Source organism: Lissotriton helveticus, chromosome 2_2, assembly GCF_964261635.1.
Source record: "Lissotriton helveticus chromosome 2_2, aLisHel1.1, whole genome shotgun sequence".
NCBI lineage: Eukaryota > Metazoa > Chordata > Amphibia > Caudata > Salamandridae > Lissotriton > Lissotriton helveticus.
This window is the reverse complement of record NC_136060.1, coordinates 483,546,756-483,567,584: the sequence shown is the minus strand read 5'-3', so window position 1 is coordinate 483,567,584 and position 20,829 is coordinate 483,546,756. Positions and strand designations below refer to the sequence as shown.

Sequence of the window (20,829 nt, the reverse complement as noted above, 5' to 3'; positions counted from 1 at the left end):
TCACAGATTCTACTGAGGACTCATGCAGCAACGGGATTGCTTGTGCCCACATGGGCTACACACCATCGAACTGTTAACAAATATGGCTCTTTAAAAATTAGAGCAATAATATGAACTTTGCCCACTTGGGCTGCATTTGCTTATTAATTTTGTTTATATTTCAATCAATACACGGTTGATTGTTTTGTGTTAAATCCCGAGGCTTAGATTAATACTGTGAGTCTTCAAATGTTTATACATGCAAACGTGGACATTTTTGCTAAAATGTAGTAACTTGTCTATTTCACTTTCTGATCACGTGCACGGAAGTCTGTTTACATTGTATCACTTTAAATTGAATGGCCGCCCACAACAATGTTACCCGTGAGCAAGAAGTCTAGGCTTCGAAACGCGTAGGGTTGTGTTTTTTCATGTGCCTGAATATATATATATATATATATATATATATATATATATATATATATATATATATATATATATATATATATATATATATATAAATATATATATATATATCTATCTTTTTTTATTGAAGTTTTTATACAGATGGATCAAACACAAAGAGGAACAATTGGACTCGCCCAGGCACCCCTATTCAGAGACCCAACAGATGGTTTGGTCCTCCCTGGCTGCTCCGGGGTCCTACCAATGAGAACCTTCATGAGATACTATTCCAAAATCTTTAGGACCTCGGCACATATCAGCTCCCTTTTAGTCCATGGCCAAATATCTACCACCCGTCCCATTCTAATAAGAAGGTTGTATGACAGTACAACGCGGGCTATTACCACGCGTGAAATTACAACACTGTTTTTACAACGCAAGTCATTACAACGACTTGCGCTGTAAGCGCTGGATAGTGGAATAGTTTAATTTTCTATTCCAACTCTAGCCCACGTTACAGTAGGGAAGGTGTTGGAAGAGAAAATTAAACTATTCCTTGTCCAACAGCGCCCTCCAGCGCAAGTCGTTGAAACTTGCGTTGTAAAAGCAGCGTAGTAATGGCAGCGCGTGGTAATGCCCTCGTTGTAAAGGCTGTTCCCCCCCACCTCCCTTCAAATGCAGAAAGTTCATTTCTCCATCTCCTGCAGCTCCCACAAGCTCGGAGTCCAATCTATATTTGTAGGAACAGTTTCTTTAACTTTTTGGTCACAGCCACTTGCTCCGTCACCAGATGGATTTGGGCTGGTGTTTTGCTCTTTCCAAAAATGCTAAACTAGTCTCTGTGGGCTTATCTCAATCAGATTTATGAAGACCGGCAAAGTCACGCTGTATGGCTTTGAACGGCCTCGTACATCAAGAGTAAAGCAACGCAGTGAACATCGATGCGTTGCCTCACACTGTGCCCGGGAGGCGTTCCATTGGCGTTGCAGTGGGTGTTTCCATGCAACACCCATGAATTTTGACGCTGCCCCAGATTTACAAAACCATGTAAACCTGGGTAAACTGTAAACCCTTTGGCCTCCCGAGGTGAGTCGTAATGAGGATAAATATCCTTATGTCTGGATACAATGTAGGATTTACTGTTATGAAGTGACTTGTGCATATGTTAACACGTTACTAGCATTACTAGTGTGTATTTTTGGTCCACACTTGATCATCACTTGACTAACGACCACTGGGTCGTCAAACACCACTCTATTCACAAAATAACTTTACACTGGAATTGGACTGTAAATTGAAATACGGAAACACAAATGCTGTTTCACTAATATGCAATGTGCTTTGGCTTATTGTATGCCATAGGAAGTTTAAGACAGTTTCTTTAGAACACGGAGTACTGAAAATAGTACAAAAATGCTTTGCTGAAAATACGACACAAACTACATGAACTGATGCTTTGAATGACAACACTCAGCAGGACGATTAGGGGAACTATTCCTCATTACATAACTTGTACAACTGAAAACAGGAAGTGTGTCAGCGATTAACGTGTGGTTGCTTTATCAAAACGCTTTGTCATACCCTTAGAATTTAATCATACTGTCGCCTCATCTGTCCTTACCCCGTGAGAATCCGAATAATACAAACATTTTACCCCATGCTGGCTTCCTCATGAATGCAATCCATCCCAATGCCTCCTCAACACCATCTCTCCCGCACGGACTCCCACAACACTGGCCATCTCGACGTTCATCATAGCCGTCTATGACTAACCCGCCATCTCTTACTCAATGACACACCACAAGACTTCCCATCTCGACGTTCATCAGAGCCATCTATGATTGAACAAAGACCAACTCTCACTCAACGACACGCCACAACACGGTCCAATATGAAGTTTGCCAGCGCCCTCTGTCTTCTACCTCCAACACCATCTGTACTTCAGAGAGCATCCTCAACAAGGGCCACTACTAATGTTCACCGTTGCCTTCTTTCAGTAATCCCTCTCAACACTATAACTATAATATATATATAAAATATAACTATAACCCTCATAGAACCTAGGCCCACACTGGCCATCGTGGGCGTTCACCAACCCCTATCGTTAACTCCCCTATGCCCGCCTGCCCCTCACTAACCCTCTGCAGTACTGCCCATCACCGTAATGTCACCTTCAGCAAAGCATCCATGTGCTCTCACCTTGTTCTCGCATTCACTAACTTTTACGAACTTCCCAGCGTCGACTCAATCTCAACTTCTTCTCAGCATTGACTCAACCTCAACTTCTTCCCACTGTCGACTTGATCTCAACTTCTTCTCAGCATCGACTCAACCCCAACTTCTTCCCAGCATCGACTCAACCCCAACTTCTTCCCAGCATCGACTCAATCTCAACTTCTTCCCAGCAACGACTCAACGCCAACTTCTTCTCAGCATTGACTCAACCTCAACTTCTTCCCACTGTCGACTCGATCTCAACTTCTTCCCAGCATTTACTCAACCTCAACTTCTTCTCAGCATCGACTCAACCCCAACTTCTTCCCAGCATCGACTCAATCTCAACTTCGTCCCAGGATTGTCTTGCCCTCCGCTTCTCTGCGATGACAGACTCTCACTCTCTACCTATAGTCCTGTCACATTTATCTCATTCTTCTCCCTACCTCATCAGTGGCGTCCTTGTTGCGTTTGAACTCCTCCCGGGCCCACTCCTTCACGTATTGGCGGTCGACTTCATTGGGTATCTGGCGGGCAGTCTGTAAGATCTTTCTGTACAAGCCAAGGACCTGTTGCCGCCTTAGAAACTGCAAAAGAAAGTCATTGATACTGGTCACCAGTGAGTACCGCCATAAGACACGATCCACACTGCCCCCTCCGCCCACCTCATTCCCAGGAGTATTCTACCCTACCCAACGCAACAGGCAGCCTCTCCTTTGCCCCTTGAAAGACAGCTTGTGCCCGCCTGTCGAAGTTTGCAACTTGTATTTAAATGTGAGCAGTAGTACTACAGAAAAATCTTACCGTTATTTAATTTCAACGTATAATAGTTAATAAATTTCAAATCATCATTTAGAGCATCTAATTAGCAGAAACTCTATGGGCACAGCAGGTTCGCCTGCATCACCGTAACACAAATCACGCTTATAAAAGCCATGTTTATCTCCCTTGTAAGGTTAGGCCAAAGTACTCAGTAAAAGTGAGCAGAAATTATTGGTGTCTTTTTACAAGGAGTATGCATTAAAAAAATGGTTCCTTGGGTGGCAGTCCGTCTTAAGCCTAGTTAGGATTAATGACAATGACCGCTATTCTGTCTTTATTAAACTTTGCAGTTCCATGCTATAGTCTTTTATCCAACCACACCGGTCATGAAAGACCTGGTAAAGTGTTACTGGCCCAAACCAAAGGCGAAGGCCAATAGAAATGACCTCTGCGACAGACTGTGAGACTATTAAATAATGCTACCATCCAGATGTGCATTGACCAAATGGGAATAAAAGAACCCCGGGAGATACAACTGGTTTAGAAACTACTGAGACGCTCCTACCTATTGTGGAAGCCACTGCCAGTGTATGACAGCTTCTACTGCGGCTGTGTATGCCTGAGTGCAGCTGTTGCTGTGCATGCTGGCGTGCAGCTGTGGCTGTGCATGCCTGGCGTGCAGTTTCAGCTGTGCACGCTATGCAGCGGTGTATGCCGGCGTGCAGCTGCAACAGTGTGTGCTGGCGTGCAGCTGAAAATATGCAAGCTAGCAGGCAGCTACAGCTGTGCACGCAGGCATACAGCTGTGCATGGCGGCGTGCAGCTGTTCATGTCAGCGTGCAGCTGTTCATGCCGGCGTGCAGCTGCAACAGCTATTGCGGTTTGTTCGCAGACAGCTGAAGAAGAGAAGGAGACACCGCTATAGACACCCCCTTTCCTTTGGCTCTACCCCACTGCTCCACTCATAGTTTGACAAACCTGAGGGTCAATCAGATGCTATGGAGAATCCACCTCCATGGTTCCAGCTTGTAGAACAGTGACAGCGGAAGCTGAGGGGAGGAGGAAGAAGCATCCTCTTGTGGCTATTGATGAATCTCTCCACATCCCTCCCACCCCTAAAAAATGCCATCTATCTGTAGTAAATTAGAGGAGGGGGATTACATCAGGGTGTCATGAAGACCACAGCGGTCCTTTACTGGTATTATATTAATAACTCGTTCCCCTTGATTGGCTTCAATAGAGCTCTAAATATTACAATGTTCTAATCTATGCTCCAGAGAGTCTTCGTATTGAGGCAAAAACTCATCAGCTATTTTCGACTGCACTGGTCTTACATGAAGTAATGTCTTTGTGAGGCCACAACCCTTCTCAAGAAGGCACTTCTCTCAACGCTCCATTCCTCATCCTTTGGGATACACGACAACTGGAGGTCTCTCTCCTTTTCAATGCTGTCCTCTACTATAGTTTACTCACATCTTTTCTTCGACAGTTCCACGCCTACTCCTCACCCTACTTTGCACGTACCGATGTTAACTAAATTTGGGCATATACATCGAACTTGTGTAGTACTTTGTAAGCTGTATCCTTTTTTGTTCATGCTATAGATTAGTGTCTCTAACCACAGCTGTGCTACCATGCCAACAGGTAACCTTCTGTGGTCACCTTTTACTAGAACATCCAGCTTTCAGCACGAGGCGGTTCTCACTTGGCATCAGAAGCGCTAAGCTCGCAATGAGAGGGGGGGTAATTTAATACTAAATATAATATATTTATATATATATAATATATAATATATTTAATATTTGCGGCTGTTTAATTAATGGCATGTGCTCATTTGTGTGTGCTTATGTTATGTCTTTTCGTCTTTATGTGGCACACGTTTGAGAAAGAATCCTATTTGCTGCTTTCTTTGCTTCAGCTAGGTAACATTTATTGGGTTAATAATTAGCAAAGGAGGGTGGGTAACAGAACAAATTCTTATTCTTTCATTAATTGATGTCTTGTGTTTGTTTATACATTAGTTTTGGCGAAAGGGCCTAAGAAAATGGCTGGCAGTGCTGCAGAGTATGAAACTTGACCAGAGTGAAGCCTTCACTCATGCGCAGACGAAAGAGAATTTTGCTGAACTGACAAACGTTTAACGCAGAAGCAATCATGGTCGAGTCGAATGTGTTCTTGGTGACATTTCCAAGGACAGGATGCAGTATGTCCTGCCAAGATTAGGAAGTGAGAAGTTTGTGCACGGAGAATGTATCTTTTTGAGGAAGCAAAAGGATGGAGAAACTAAGAACAATAAGGGCTATGATGAGGCCCCGGACTTGGTCAGAAAAATATGACCTAATGGTGGACTGACATGGCTCAGCCAATTAGAAGCTCGGATTTTCAGAAAGAATGTGTGATAAAGATACTTTAGCTAGTCAGAAAAGGTATAAAAACTGACCCCTTTGGAGGGAGGGCGTCTCTCGCTTTCCGTATCCTGAAAGGCGCGCCGTGCTGAAGGACCTTTTGGAGCACGTAAGGATCAATAGGGTTAATGACTATTTCTTTAGGCTAAGTGAGTTTTAGTTAGGGAACTTAGGTGATGGAAACTGTTTATTTGCTTAATTCATGCTAATTGATATACTTTGAATTGTCATTCTAATGTGCTAATCCTCAAATAAAAGTTGCTGAAATTGCAAATAAAGAACTCAATAAAATGCACTTACTGAAATGAAATTAATAAAATAAGACTTTTGAACAACAAGCTGGCCTTGTTATTTATGGTCTAGTTACCACTAGTTGATCCATTTACATTAGTGACTTAATTAATATGTTTTTATGCGCAAACCATGGTTTTGTATATAAAAGTGAAAATAGTTTTTGAATAAGGTTCTGTTTAATTAGGTCACATGATTCAGCTGCCCAAAATCTGTCTCGTTGGTTAATGGGCCTTGTGAGGGAATTATGATTAATGGTGAGTATCTGGTTGCTGAGACAGAATATCTATAGGGGCGCTGGATCACATCTATCCATCCATCCATCTATCCATTCATCCATCCATTCCTTTATTCATACACAAACTGCTCTTGTTCGCTGTGGTCGGCTTCAACCCTAAAGACCATCCATACATCCATAAACCACTCATGTTCACACTCCATTCATTCATTCATTCATTCATCCATCAATCCACAATGTTCACTACCTCATTCCAAACATAAACAAACAGCTCTTGTTCCCTGAGGTCGGTCCCACCTTTGTTAGAGCAAAATCAAAAGTAAAGCTCTGGGTTTGCTCCAAACTGTTTCACCAGAAGCACAGACAACACAACAGCACACACATGTCCACACCTGTAAAATGAGCTGAGGGGGCCGCATGTTGATCCTCTAACAATAGGGTGGACTCGGAGCCCTACATGGCCATTGCCACGATGCTGAGGCTTTCCAAGGAGAAGCAATGGCTGGATTAGCGCCAAGAAGCCTACCCAGCCTTTTGTGGAGGGGTGGAAGGCAGGCTACAAGGTGGGTGGAACTTGAAGGCAGGCTACAGAATGCATCAACCCGCTGAGCAAACTCCCCGTCACCTCAGTGGATTGCCCCCAGCGGTCTGACTTCTGATGCAGCAGCAAGGTTTCCAGTAGTTTCTCTGAATGGTTGCTTTTCTGTCTAGTCTCTCTCCTCCCCCCCCCAACCTCCATGAGTTGTAGAAACCCTAGTGAGCCTCAAAGGATCCGACTTACTTTTTCTCACCATGTTTAGACTGAAACCTGAGCAAGTTTCATGTGAAATTGTGGTTAATTTGTTATGATCGTAAACTTTCATAACTTCAAAGGAGCTGAAGTGACTTTAATCAATTAGCGAAACAGAACTGACATCTGAAAAAGAAAAGCGAAGGCTTTCAGGTTTTTTGTGGGTTTCGGTACAAGACCTTATGAGGCTAGGTATTCACACTTGTAAGATCTAGGTAATAATCAGTGAACCGGAGCACTGAAGGATAACAGTATGCACTTATACATCCATTCATTCTTTTATCCATTCATACTTTCACTCTTGTTTAGTTTGAAAAACTTTATTCGATTCATAAGAATCATAAAAGTACATAGATAAAATGATAAAACAGATCTTAAAACTTTCCATATAGCATTTTAGACATATTAAATATATATAAAACTTTATAAATAAATAAATAAATATCCAAACAACATATAAAATTTCAAAACATGATTATCCATAAAATCCATATTCTATATCAGTCCAAGGATGTCATGATAAAAATGATACCCTATGATTGCTTACAGCCCTTTTTCTCTATTTCCTTATCATACCTTTTCCGGATTAATAAGGCAGTTCTAATAAAATTTAACACAGCCCAACAAATGACGGGATTGGACAAAGATTGTAAGTGATTAAAACCATCCTGGTATGAGCAGGGGGACATTTACCTCAGGATGGGCCTCATAAAGTGTGCCCTTGTATCTTTATATAAAGTGCAAAACAGCATAAAGTGCATTGTGCTTTGTTCAGCTAAATTATTACAGGGGCAAGGAGTCAGTTTCTCCCACCAGCTCACCTGAATGGAGAAAGCCACAAATAAGTGCAGTGTGCAGAGACGAAACCTGGTCAGGAGGAAGCGAGATTGTGTATGGATACTAAAAGATAGATAAAATTGCTAATGGTTTAGCAGCCCATGATTTGAGGTCTCATCTTCCAGATTAGATCTTCTTAGCTCACTGTAGTAAGCATTTTTGATGGTTAATTTTATATTAGATTGTATACCATCCGGGTTATTATAATAATTTCCCAGTCCGATCTTATTAAAGGAATTTTTAACATAGCAAAGCCAGGGAATGGGCGATACATTTTCTAAATTTAAGCAATCCCTTATAATCGCTCTGGTAAATGATCATTCGTCCGACGACCACACTTTCCCCATAGAATCAAGGGGGCAATTTTAACTCTATCTTCAACATAGTCCATTCCTAGTTCAAAATGACAGAATTCTGTGGGAGAAAAGACGGGAACCATCAACAATCTTTTTATAAACTTGTTTTCCAAAATTTGTAACTGACTGGTTTTTTGGCTTCCCCATACTCCTGCCCCATAAGTTGATTTATAGAAGATTGAAATTTCTGCCACTGGCTTATGTCCCAGTTTGCACCCAAAGCGAAACAAGCCCTCTATGATTCTACTGGTCTGTTGGGCCCTGGTTACAACTGAGTGGTCCCAATTCAATTTATTATTTAAAACATTCCCTAAATATGTAAAAGAGGGTACCTTTTCAATGGTTCTTCCCTTAACCACAAATTTCCTCGTTTTTGTGTTTTTAGGGCCACAAACCATAATAAAGGACTTGCTAAAATTGACTTTGAGATCCAATGCCGTCATAAAATCAGTAAACGCGATCAGGGCTTTTTGAAGACTGTTAGCTGTCAAAGTCATCAGTACAGTGACGTCAGCATATGACAACAGGGGAACCGGCTTCCCTTCTATAGTCGGGTAGTCCAATTGCTGTTCCATTAGGAATTTCTCCACCCCGTTTGTGTATAAAAGGAATACAAATGGGGCCAAAATACATCCCTGGCATACACCCTCTATGGACGCGATAGGCCTGGTTTTTTCACCTCCTGGTCCGTAACGTATAGAAACAGAGGTAGATGAATGCATCCTACGTAAAAGGGTGATAAGTGCCTCCTCGAAGCCCAACCTTTCCATAAGTAACCACAGCTTCCCCCTATTAACTGTGTCAAATGCACTGGATAAGTCCATAAAGGCCAAGTGGATTGATCCTCTCTTGGCCTTCATGTACTTACCCACGACAAAGGAGAGATTAACCACTCCTGTGCTCATGACGAGGTCAGCTCGTCATGAGTCACGGCGCTCCGGTGCGCATGACGAGCTACCGCGCCCGTTACATGGAACACTCGCATGCTGGGCTGATTCCCGTGCTGTGCTGAGCGTTCCATTGGAACGGGCATGGTCAGCGCCGTGGCTCATGACGAGCTGACCTCGTCATGAGCACCGGGGCGCTGTGCACGCCCCCCGCCCACCAGCACAGCGGGGGAAACAGCCCCGCAGTGAAGGGGTTAAGCCATTGTTCGTTTGTGCCCATTCCTTTTCTAAAACCGTATTGTGAATGGGATATAACCTCCAACTTGTGTTCAATCTATCTTCTTCTTCTGCTTCTATTTCTAATTTCCAGTCTATTATGATTTTTATCCGGGACTGGATGGATTTCAACCTCCTCAAACTCAACCCCGATAAGACCGAGTTGGTGTTGACGGGTGGTTGCTCCAGTCCCTGGTCTTCACTTTTTTGGCCCCCTTCCCTTGGTCTCCCTCCGGTCCCCTCTACCTCTGTCAAGACTCTAGGCATCAAACTTAACCCTCACCTTACCCTTCACTCCCAGGTTAGTTCTGTGGTTTCCTCTTCCTTTTTTTCCCTCCCTACCATCCGCAAGGTCTCTCGATTTTTCACCTTCGAGGCTTTGAAGTGGATTGTCCTTGCGATGATCATTTCCCGCCTGGATTACGGCAACGCCCTATATGCAGGTATACCTGCATATAGTCTTAGGCAGTTGCAGATGATTCAAAACCAGGCGGCTCGGTTGGTCTTTAACCTTCCTAAATCCTCACATGTCACTCCCCTCCTGAAAACCTTACATTGGCTTCCGGTCCGGGAACGTGTCCAGTTCAAGCTTGCGACCATCACCTACCAGGCTCGACTGGGCACGTCCCCTGCTTTCATTTCTTCGGCGATTATCCCTTACCTTCCAGCTAGGGAGCTTCGATCCTCGTCTCAATTTCTGTTGACAGTTCCCCGGTTTCGCCGGAAAAAGTGGGGGGGTTCAAAATTTGCGACCCTTGCCCCAGCCCTCTGGAATTCATTACCCTTAGAGCTCAGATCCCCAACTTCATATTCCCAGTTTCGAAAGAAACTTAAAACTTATTTTTTCAGCAAAACCTTTATTTAGTTTCCGGTCACCTGTCCTCCCTCCATTTTCCCCTGTGGAGAATTGCTAGTTACAGCGCCATGAAACCGCTGGTGAAAGAGCGCTATATAAAAACTTTTAAACTCAAACTCAAACTCATATAAGGCCAGAGTCATTAGCTCACGACTCAAGACGGGCAAGAATTACCCTCCCCAAGACTTAACACGCCACATCAATTAAGGAGATGGGCCTTTAGCAAACAGGATCGTTCCTGCTGCCATTTTCGTATATCAGGACCACCACCTCCTCTTTCGATGAGACAGGAATGCGGCCTACTATTAATGATTTAAAAACATTAGCCAGTAACGGTGCCCATAAGAGTGGATTGCCTTTAAACATGTCCAAAGGGACACCATCTGGCCCTGGGGCCTTTGCAGAAATACCCTTCAACAATGCGTCTTCAACCTCACCAATAGAATTGGATAAGCTAAGTTGTTTCGCAGTAACAAGATTAACCGATATGTCTTGGTCTTGCAATGAGACCCTTTTGGGATTAGATATCTTAGAAAAATGAGCTATCCAGGCATCCCCTGTTATTAACGATTCCATATTCCTAGTCTCATTTGAAAAAAGAGGCGATTTATCACTTCCCAGAAACTTCTAGAATCCATCAGGGCACTAGCTTTCCCCAAATCTTCCCATGCGAGTCTTCTTAACGCATCCTTTCTCTGCCCAATAACGTGTTTGTAAGTTTGTCTTGCTTTCCTAATTAAATCTACAGCATGGGGGACCATTTGCAAGGCTTTTTTAAGGTCTTTTTGGGCCTTAGAGCATGCAGCATTAAACCATTTTGTGTCCGGTGGTTCTTTTTTCTTCACAGAGCTAGTCCGATTAATAGCCGCGTCTTCACAGATCTCTTCGAAGCTCTGCATTACCAGCTCCGGGCTAGAAGCGCCAGATAAACATGTCATGACCTTGTCCATGTTAGATCGCACAATGGTCTCTTCAAGTTTAACAGGGTTTATTTTACTCCATTTTAATCTCAACCCCTGGTGAGGATTGTAATTCAAAGGGTAATCCTCACTAATGCCCTTCAATGCCTTTATTTGCGAGCTGGCAACCAGAGGGTTATGATCACTGGAGGGATTGAGACCACAAAGTTATTCACCAAGTGGGAATATTTCCTAGAAATCAGTATAAAATCTATAGTATTTACCCTAACCTTCCCCCCCGAAATGTTGTAAACTGTTTAAGTGGAGTACCGACCAGAGTATCAACAAAACATAAATTATTAATTACAAAAATATCATTTAGGGCTTCACCCTGCACAGTGTGTTTATAATGGGAGAGAGATTGATTTTTGGTGTCTAGCACCACACAAACCATGTGCGTACTATACTGACAAAGTACAGTTAAAATCCCATTGGCAAATTATGCATACAGGTAAACATTTAGCCACTGCCTTATTGAGCTACTCATTTAGACTATTAATGACCCCACATTCATTATGGTCAAAGATATTATAATACCAGTTGATCAGCAATATTGGGACATCAGTTAGGTTTGAGATTAAAATAATCTGAAACCAAGGTGAGTCCACAGTATTCTCTGTCTTTATTGATCCAAATTTTACAGAGATCTGGGTCACTAAGCCACCCATTTCCCTCCCTTCAACAGACGGAATTGCCTGGACACTAGATGAACAAAACCCATTAATAACCACCTCATCCCTGCGCCATGTTTCTTGGAGACAGATAATGTCAAACATCTTAATATATGATAGCCAGGCCTCGTCTAAAATTCATGAGACCATTCTTAGTGCATGTGCGTTTTGAGCAGGTATATCTGCCTCCCCACCACCAAAAACAGCGTTGGCCGGTATGGCTAGCAAGGTACTTGAGTCCCCATTGTGCCTCTCACCCCCTACTAAGGCTGATTGTGATGGATGAGAAATATCTACTAGGTCAATTACATGAAAGCAGACCACCAAACCATTAGGGGGATCAGGAACTATCTTTGGGTTGCTGTTTGTGATTTCCAGTTTCTCCAGCCCACTCATATTTTATACCAGTCAGTCTATATCACCGAGGCCACTCAACGGCTCATACCGGTTTGAGTGATACCATGGAGGTACATAGGATATTGATTAGTTTGTCTGGGTCTCACCCTTTCTATCCTATCAATACGGAGCTATAGAGGGAATTTCAGGAGCAGGTCGCCCTCCTCTCAAAACATCAATACATACAATAGACCTGTTCCCTCAGGCTTATCAAATCTCTATTTTGGAATATGGAATTCTTTCTTTCCTTTTTTAAACACGCCTTAATCTTTACAAGGTAGTGTAATTCCACTTTATTTGCCTTTATTTATATAAAAATGTCTCTTTGTCCAATGACAGCTATACCCAATCAATATTTACAAAGGGCACTCGAGTATGTATATCCAATAACACACCCATATATGTGTTCGTAACAAAAATTGTGAAAAAAGCAAAATGGTACCTCACGTGCGCACCACCAGTGGGGCTTGCTGATTGGTACTCACCAGCTATGCTCACTTTTGTCATCATCGGCAACCATTTTGCTATAACTTATAAGTGTCCCAAAAAAAACAAAAAAGATTCAAAGTAACACACACCCTTATGTGTTTTTATGCGACTATCAAACAAGACAGGACCCAGAATAATAAAAACTGAAGTAAGCGACACCGATTACCAACTTTTTTCTTCTCTCGTGTCCTTACTCAGGTATTTAAAACCGGTTGCATACATGCAAACCACTTCTTTTCAGCCGACATGTTTCATCGCCATTAAATCTTATTGGCAATTTCGGCAGGGCAGGGTCGAATCGACGCTAATATTAGATACTTGTATTCTTGTTAACATAACATCACGGAGCCAGGGTCAGTCGTACCAGCTCACAATGATGTAGGGGGATCCTACTGTGAATTGTTCCCTTTCAGGGCTGATCTAAATATTGGATTCCGCCCACACCTTTCTATGTCAGGCCCCAGATCTCTCGGTGGCTGGTAGAACAAGCATTTACAATGCAATGGTCTCGGCATTATTAAAGGTAGAGCTATTGGCATTGCTCATGACTTTTTTTTCAATTTTTTTAAACATAAATAAATGGTATTGTCATTTACAATGGCAATAGGTGAGCATTAGAGAGTAGTAGAGAGTATTTGTGGACACGGAGCCACACACACACACACACACACACACACAGACAGAGCCGTGCACACACACACACACAGAGCCGTGCACACACACACACAGACAGAGCCGTGCACACACAGACAGAGCCACGCACACACACACACAGAGCCACGCGCACACACACACAGAGCCACGAGCACACACACAGACAGAGCCACGCGCACACACAGACAGAGCCACGCGCACACACAGACAGAGCCACGCGCACACACAGACAGAGCCACGCGCACACACAGACAGAGTCACGCGCACACACAGACAGAGCCACGCGCACACACAGACAGAGCCACGCACACACACACACATACAGAGCCACCCACACAGTCATTCACATAGAGCCACCCACACACACACAGAGCCACCCACACACACAGCCACCTACCCACACATAGAGCCACCTACAAAAAAAGCTACACAGACAGACAGAGCCACACACACAGACAGAGCCCCACACACAGACAGAGCCCCACACACAGACAGAGCCCCACACACAGACAGAGCCCCACACACAGACAGAGCCCCACACACAGAGCCCCACACACAGAGCCCCACACACAGAGCCCCACACACAGAGCCCCACACACAGAGCCCCACACACAGAGCCCCACACACAGAGCCCCACACACAGAGCCCCACACACAGAGCCCCACACACAGAGCCCCACACACAGAGCCCCACACACAGAGCCCCACACACAGAGCCCCACACACAGAGCCCCACACACAGAGCCCCACACACAGAGCCCCACACACAGAGCCCCACACACAGAGCCCCACACACAGAGCCCCACACAGAGCGAGCCAAACAGAGCGAGCCAAACAGAGCGAGCCACACACACACACAGACAGACAGAGCCACACACACAGACAGAGCCACACACACACACAGACAGAGCCGTGCACACACACACACACATACACAGACAGAGCCGTGCACACACACAGACAGAGCCACGCGCACACACACAGACAGAGCCACGCGCACACACACAGACAGAGCCACGCGCACACACACAGACAGAGCCACGCGCACACACAGACAGAGCCACGCGCACACACAGACAGAGCCACGCGCACACACAGACAGAGCCACGCGCACACACAGACAGAGCCACGCACACACACACACATACAGAGCCACCCACACAGTCATTCACATAGAGCCACCCACACACACACAGAGCCACCCACACACACAGCCACCTACCCACACATTGAGCCACCTACAAAAAAAGCTACACAGACAGACAGAGCCACACACACAGACAGAGCCCCACACGCAGAGCCCCACACGCAGAGCCCCACACACAGAGCCCCACACACAGAGCCCCACACACAGAGCCCCACACACAGAGCGAGCCAAACAGAGCGAGCCACACACACACAGACAGACAGAGCCACACACACAGACAGAGCCACACACAGACAGACAGAGCCACACACACAGACAGACAGACAGACAGAGCCACACACACAGACAGACAGACAGAGCCACACACACAGACAGACAGACAGAGCCACACACACAGACAGACAGACAGACAGAGCCACACACACAGACAGACAGAGCCACACACACAGACAGAGCCACACACACAGACAGACAGAGCCACACACACAGACAGACAGAGCCACACACACACAGACAGAGCCACACACACACAGACAGAGCCACACACACAGACAGAGCCACATACACAGACAGACAGACAGAGCCACACACACAGACAGACAGAGCCACACACAGACAGACAGACAGAGCCACACACACAGACAGACAGAGCCACACACACAGACAGACAGAGCCACACACACAGACAGACAGAGCCACACACACAGACAGACAGAGCCACACACACAGACAGACAGAGCCACACAGACAGACAGACAGAGCCACACAGACAGACAGACAGAGCCACACACACAGACAGACAGAGCCACACACACAGACAGACAGAGCCACAAACACAGACAGACAGAGCCACACACACAGACAGAGCCACATACACAGACAGACAGAGCCACATACACAGACAGAGCCACACAGACAGACAGAGCCACACACACAGACAGAGCCACACACACAGACAGAGCCACACACACAGACAGACAGAGCCACACACAGACAGACAGAGCCACACACACAGACAGACAGAGCCACACACAGACAGACAGAGCCACACACAGACAGACAGAGCCACACACACAGACAGACAGAGCCACACACACAGACAGACAGAGCCACACACACAGACAGAGCCACACACACAGACAGAGCCACACACACAGACAGACAGAGCCACACACACAGACAGAGCCACACAGACAGACAGACAGAGCCACACACACAGACAGACAGAGCCACACACACACAGACAGAGCCTCACACACACAGACAGGGCCACACACACACAGACAGAGCCACACACACACAGACAGAGCCACACACACACAGACAGAGCCACCCACACAGTCATTCACATAGAGCCACCCACACACAGAGCCACCCACACACACAGCCACCTACCCACACATTGAGCCACCTACAAAAAAAGCTACACAGACAGACAGAGCCACACACACAGACAGAGCCCCACACACAGAGCCCCACACACAGAGCCCCACACACAGAGCCCCACACACAGAGCCCCACACACAGAGCCCCACACACAGAGCCCCACACACAGCGAGCCAAACAGAGCGAGCCACACACACACAGACAGACAGAGCCACACACACAGACAGAGCCACACACAGACAGAGCCACACACACAGACAGACAGAGCCACACACACAGACACACAGAGCCACACACACAGACAGACAGAGCCACACACACAGACAGACAGACAGAGCCACACACACAGACAGACAGAGCCACACACACAGACAGAGCCACACACACAGACAGAGCCACACCACACACAGACAAACAGACAGAGCCACACCACACACAGACAGACAGAGCCACACACACAGACAGACAGAGACACACACACAGACAGACAGAGCCACACACACAGACAGACAGAGCCACACACACAGACAGACAGAGCCACACACACAGACAGACAGAGCCACATACACAGACAGACAGAGCCACACACACAGACAGACAGAGCCACACACACAGACAGAGCCACACACACAGACAGACAGAGCCACACACAGACAGACAGACAGAGCCACACACACAGACAGACAGAGCCACACACAGACAGACAGAGCCACACAGACAGACAGACAGAGCCACACACACAGACAGAGACACACACACAGACAGACAGAGCCACATACACAGACAGACAGAGACACACACACAGACAGACAGAGCCACACACACAGACAGACAGAGCCACACACACAGACAGACAGAGCCACACACACAGACAGACAGAGCCACATACACAGACAGACAGAGCCACACACACAGACAGACAGAGCCACACACACAGACAGAGCCACACACACAGACAGACAGAGCCACACACAGACAGACAGACAGAGCCACACACACAGACAGACAGAGCCACACACAGACAGACAGAGCCACACAGACAGACAGACAGAGCCACACACACAGACAGAGACACACACACAGACAGAGCCACAAACACAGACAGACAGAGCCACAGACAGAGCCACACACACAGACAGACAGAGCCACATACACAGACAGACAGAGCCACATACACAGACAGACAGAGCCACATACACAGACAGACAGAGCCACACACAGACAGACAGAGCCACACACACAGACAGACAGAGCCACACACACAGACAGACAGAGCCACACACAGACAGACAGAGCCACACACACAGACAGACAGAGCCACACACACAGACAGACAGAGCCACACACACAGACAGACAGAGCCACACAGACAGACAGAGCCACACAGACAGACAGACAGAGCCACACACACAGACAGACAGAGCCACACACAGACAGAGCCACACCACACACAGACAAACAGACAGAGCCACACCACACACAGACAGACAGAGCCACACACACACAGACAGAGCCACACACACACAGACAGAGCCACACACACACAGACAGAGCCTCACACACACAGACAGAGCCTCACACACACAGACAGAGCCTCACACACACAGACAGAGCCACACACACACAGACAGAGCCACACACACAGACAGAGCCACACACACACACACAGACAGAGCAGAGGCAAGAAAAATGGCACAATCAGGGGGGCAGAGGAAAGAAAAATGGCACAATCAGGGGAGCAGAGGCAAGAAAAACGGCACAATCAGGGGACAGAAGGCAAGAAAAATGGCACAATCTGGGGGGCAGAGGCAAGAAAAACGGCACAATCAGGGGAGCAAAGGCAAGAAAAACGGCACAATCAGGGGAGCAAAGGCAAGAAAAACGAGTGCAATCAGGGGGCAGAAGGCAAGAAAACGAGCACACTGAATAGGAGCCAGCACTTCAGAGCGCTGGGTCTCAGAGAGAGTGGAGCAAGAAGGGTGGGGGAACAGGCACAGGTGGCTTCGGTTCCCAACACAAGTAAGGCATAATGCAAGAGTGAGCCCAGTCTCTTCCCCAGGAGAAAAGCATGTACAGCCCTTTCACCCAGGCCAGGTGACTAGAGTGACCAGTAGAAAGAAATGCACCACTAACTGCACGATGGAAGGTAAACTACAATACTAGTAACTAAAAAACCCAAGCTTCTGCTGTTTCGAGACAAATATGTTAAACTCTAACCCTGTCACCAACCTTACCCCCTTTAGTATGGCTGTTTCGTGGCAGATAATGTCTAAAACACGAAAACGACAATTTTCAGTCTAATTGCATCATAAACCAAAGGCTGTGACTGCAAGCCTGCTGGCTGGCCTACAAATCTATTTTTAATACCAACTTTATGAGGGGGAGAGACAGGCGATGCACAAAGAAAGAGGCGAGCAGCAGAGTGACAGCGAGAGACAGCCAAGTGATAGATATAGAGCGAGAAAGACGGTCACAAAGGCAGAGGAAAAAGCCAAATAGCAGACAACAATAAAAACAACAAATGCGAGAAAGCGAATGGAAGGGAAATAAGAGAATCGTGAGCAGGACAGGCAGAGAAACAGAGGCAAACATTGGAGAAACAGGCAAGGAAGGAGGACGAGAAAGCATCTTGCGGAGGTAGAAGAAAGGAGATAAGGATGCCAACTGCAACGTTTTGCACAGATAAATGTAGTACCAGCGTGAGCCTAATTATTTCGCATAACATTCTTTAGCTGGTAACGATGCCGAGAAAGACTAATACCAGAACACTTTAATTCTGCTAAATGTTATTATTAGTACTATCATTCCGATGTGAATATTTTGAACTTAAAAGAGCGACCATTGCCCTGAAGGCCCGGAATCAAGAGGCATGCTGGCTGGCACGCGGTTCTTTCTTTTATAGGCAGGTGATGTTTATTTGAAAGGCCTCCGTGTGGAGCGGAATTCGAGGCCGGAGCGCTCTGCAGAGTGCCTGTTACCTGAGCCCTGGGCGGCTGGCTGCTCTCGGAGACCATCTGCATGCGGACATCTGACCCGGCGGCGGAATTGCAAGAGTGAAGGCCTTCAAGACGCCCCCCCCCTACAGACAGCCTCTGTCATAGAGGCTCTGTGCCCCCGAGAGCCGCCGGAGGGAGGGGTAGCAGGTCTCTCGGCAGACTATGCATCCTCCCCTTGATGCCCTTGGGTAATTGCTGCCCCCGGCTTATGGTGTCATAGGACCACCGTTCCGACCCAGGACCCCGCCCTCCTACCCGGCTTATGGTGTCATAGGACTGGCCCCTTGTTTCTGGGCTCCGCCTCGTTGACATCATAGTGGCTGCAATATTTGCCTCCTGATTGGTGACTTTAGAATGACTGTAATCATTGTTGACGTCACATTAGTTGTAATGATGTATTTCTCATTTTTACCCTCATATTAGTCATAATGGTGGACTCCTCGTTCTCGGTGTCATGGAGGCTGCACTACTGTTCAGCGTGATGTCACTGTGGCTAAATGCTGGACTTACTGTTCGCGTGATAGCGGCGCTATTCCCGGGTCCTCACTGTTTGGTGGCCCTAATGCTCGACAGACTCCTGTGGTGGGATGGCCGCGGGCTCCTACTCGTTAATGGAGTTATAAGGCCGCCAGTTGTGAGTTAAGGAACCCTCCTTGCGGAAGGTGCTGCCGGACTCATAATTCCAATATTGAGAACCTCGTTGTGAAGGAGTTAAAGCTCCACACCTGTTGATTCTGAAATCCTCTTTCTTGGTGATGACGCAGTCGCTCCAATTCTGCAACACACATAGTTTTAACCCAATGAGTCCAGTTGTTTTTATTGGAAGTTTATGCTCAGATGACGTCACAGTGAGCACCAGGCTGGTGACGTCATGCGGTGAACAGGCCCGTTTATTGCCCGAGGGTGGGGTTCCCCGGCGTTAGGTAGGTGTGTGGCCGCAGGGGCTCGTGTGTTATTGTATGACGGGCAGCTCTGTGTGCAACACGATCGAGGACCGGTCGCAGCATCCTTCCAGGAATGCACCAAACGAGGCAGGATTTACCGGAAACAAATCTCAAGGGCAGAGCACGTGGGCAATGTAGAGGGGGGAGGCAAATGCAGGCATACTTTGAGGGTGGGTTGGCGAGGAGGAAAGAGAGCGCGAGCGAGAAAGAGAACCAAATACATAGAGAGAGGGGGGAAAGGAGGGGGTTCTTGTAAGAATGAAACCGAGAAACAAAGCATAACGAGCAGCACTTAAGTTAAACAGTCTCCGCAATCGGGAAATCTGTGCCATGTAGCGGGCGGAGGGAAGGAGTGCACAAACAGGGAGTTAGAGGCAATAAACAACGGCACAAACAGGGGGGGCAGGAAAAAGGCACGAAGAACGCCACAAACAGGGGGGCAGAGGCTTACCTCATGTCCTCGTTAGACGCTGCTCGAGCAGCAAAATGGCGGCCGCAAGGGACCACAATTTTCGGATTCGGGGCGTGGTTTTGCTGTCCTGAGTGACGGACGACGTCACGAGCTAAAGAACAGCAAAACTTACGCCCCCGAATCTGAAAGAGACGGGGCTTGTTTGGAGTGACTCCCTTCTCTTCCAATGGCTGGCCTCCGTTTAGGAAGCCAGCCAATGGAAGCGAACGGAGCAGAGAGGCGGGTTTAAACTGCCCTACTCCAAAACATAAGATCTCTGTACTTCCGGTTCTGCCTTCGGCAGACCGGATATTACCTCGACCTAAAAAGCCCAATGGTAGAATGGAGATTTCCCTTAGCGGGCAAAGGCTATGTGTTAAACCTTTCCAAAATAGTTTTAAATAAGCCCGGGGATCTAAAAGATAAAACAATACAGTCCCC

General features: G+C 46.6%; 1 protein-coding gene across 1 annotated transcript in view; it reads right to left on the bottom strand.

The window, feature by feature from the left end:
- Window positions 1-20,829, bottom strand: part of LYRM2 (LYR motif containing 2) — a 98,663-nt gene that overhangs the window by 2,983 nt on the left and 74,851 nt on the right. Inside the window, exon 2 of the mRNA XM_078679048.1 lies at window positions 3,045-3,185. Within this exon, the coding sequence (XP_078535174.1) occupies window positions 3,045-3,185 (141 nt within the window). The remainder of the gene's footprint in view (window positions 1-3,044; window positions 3,186-20,829) is intronic.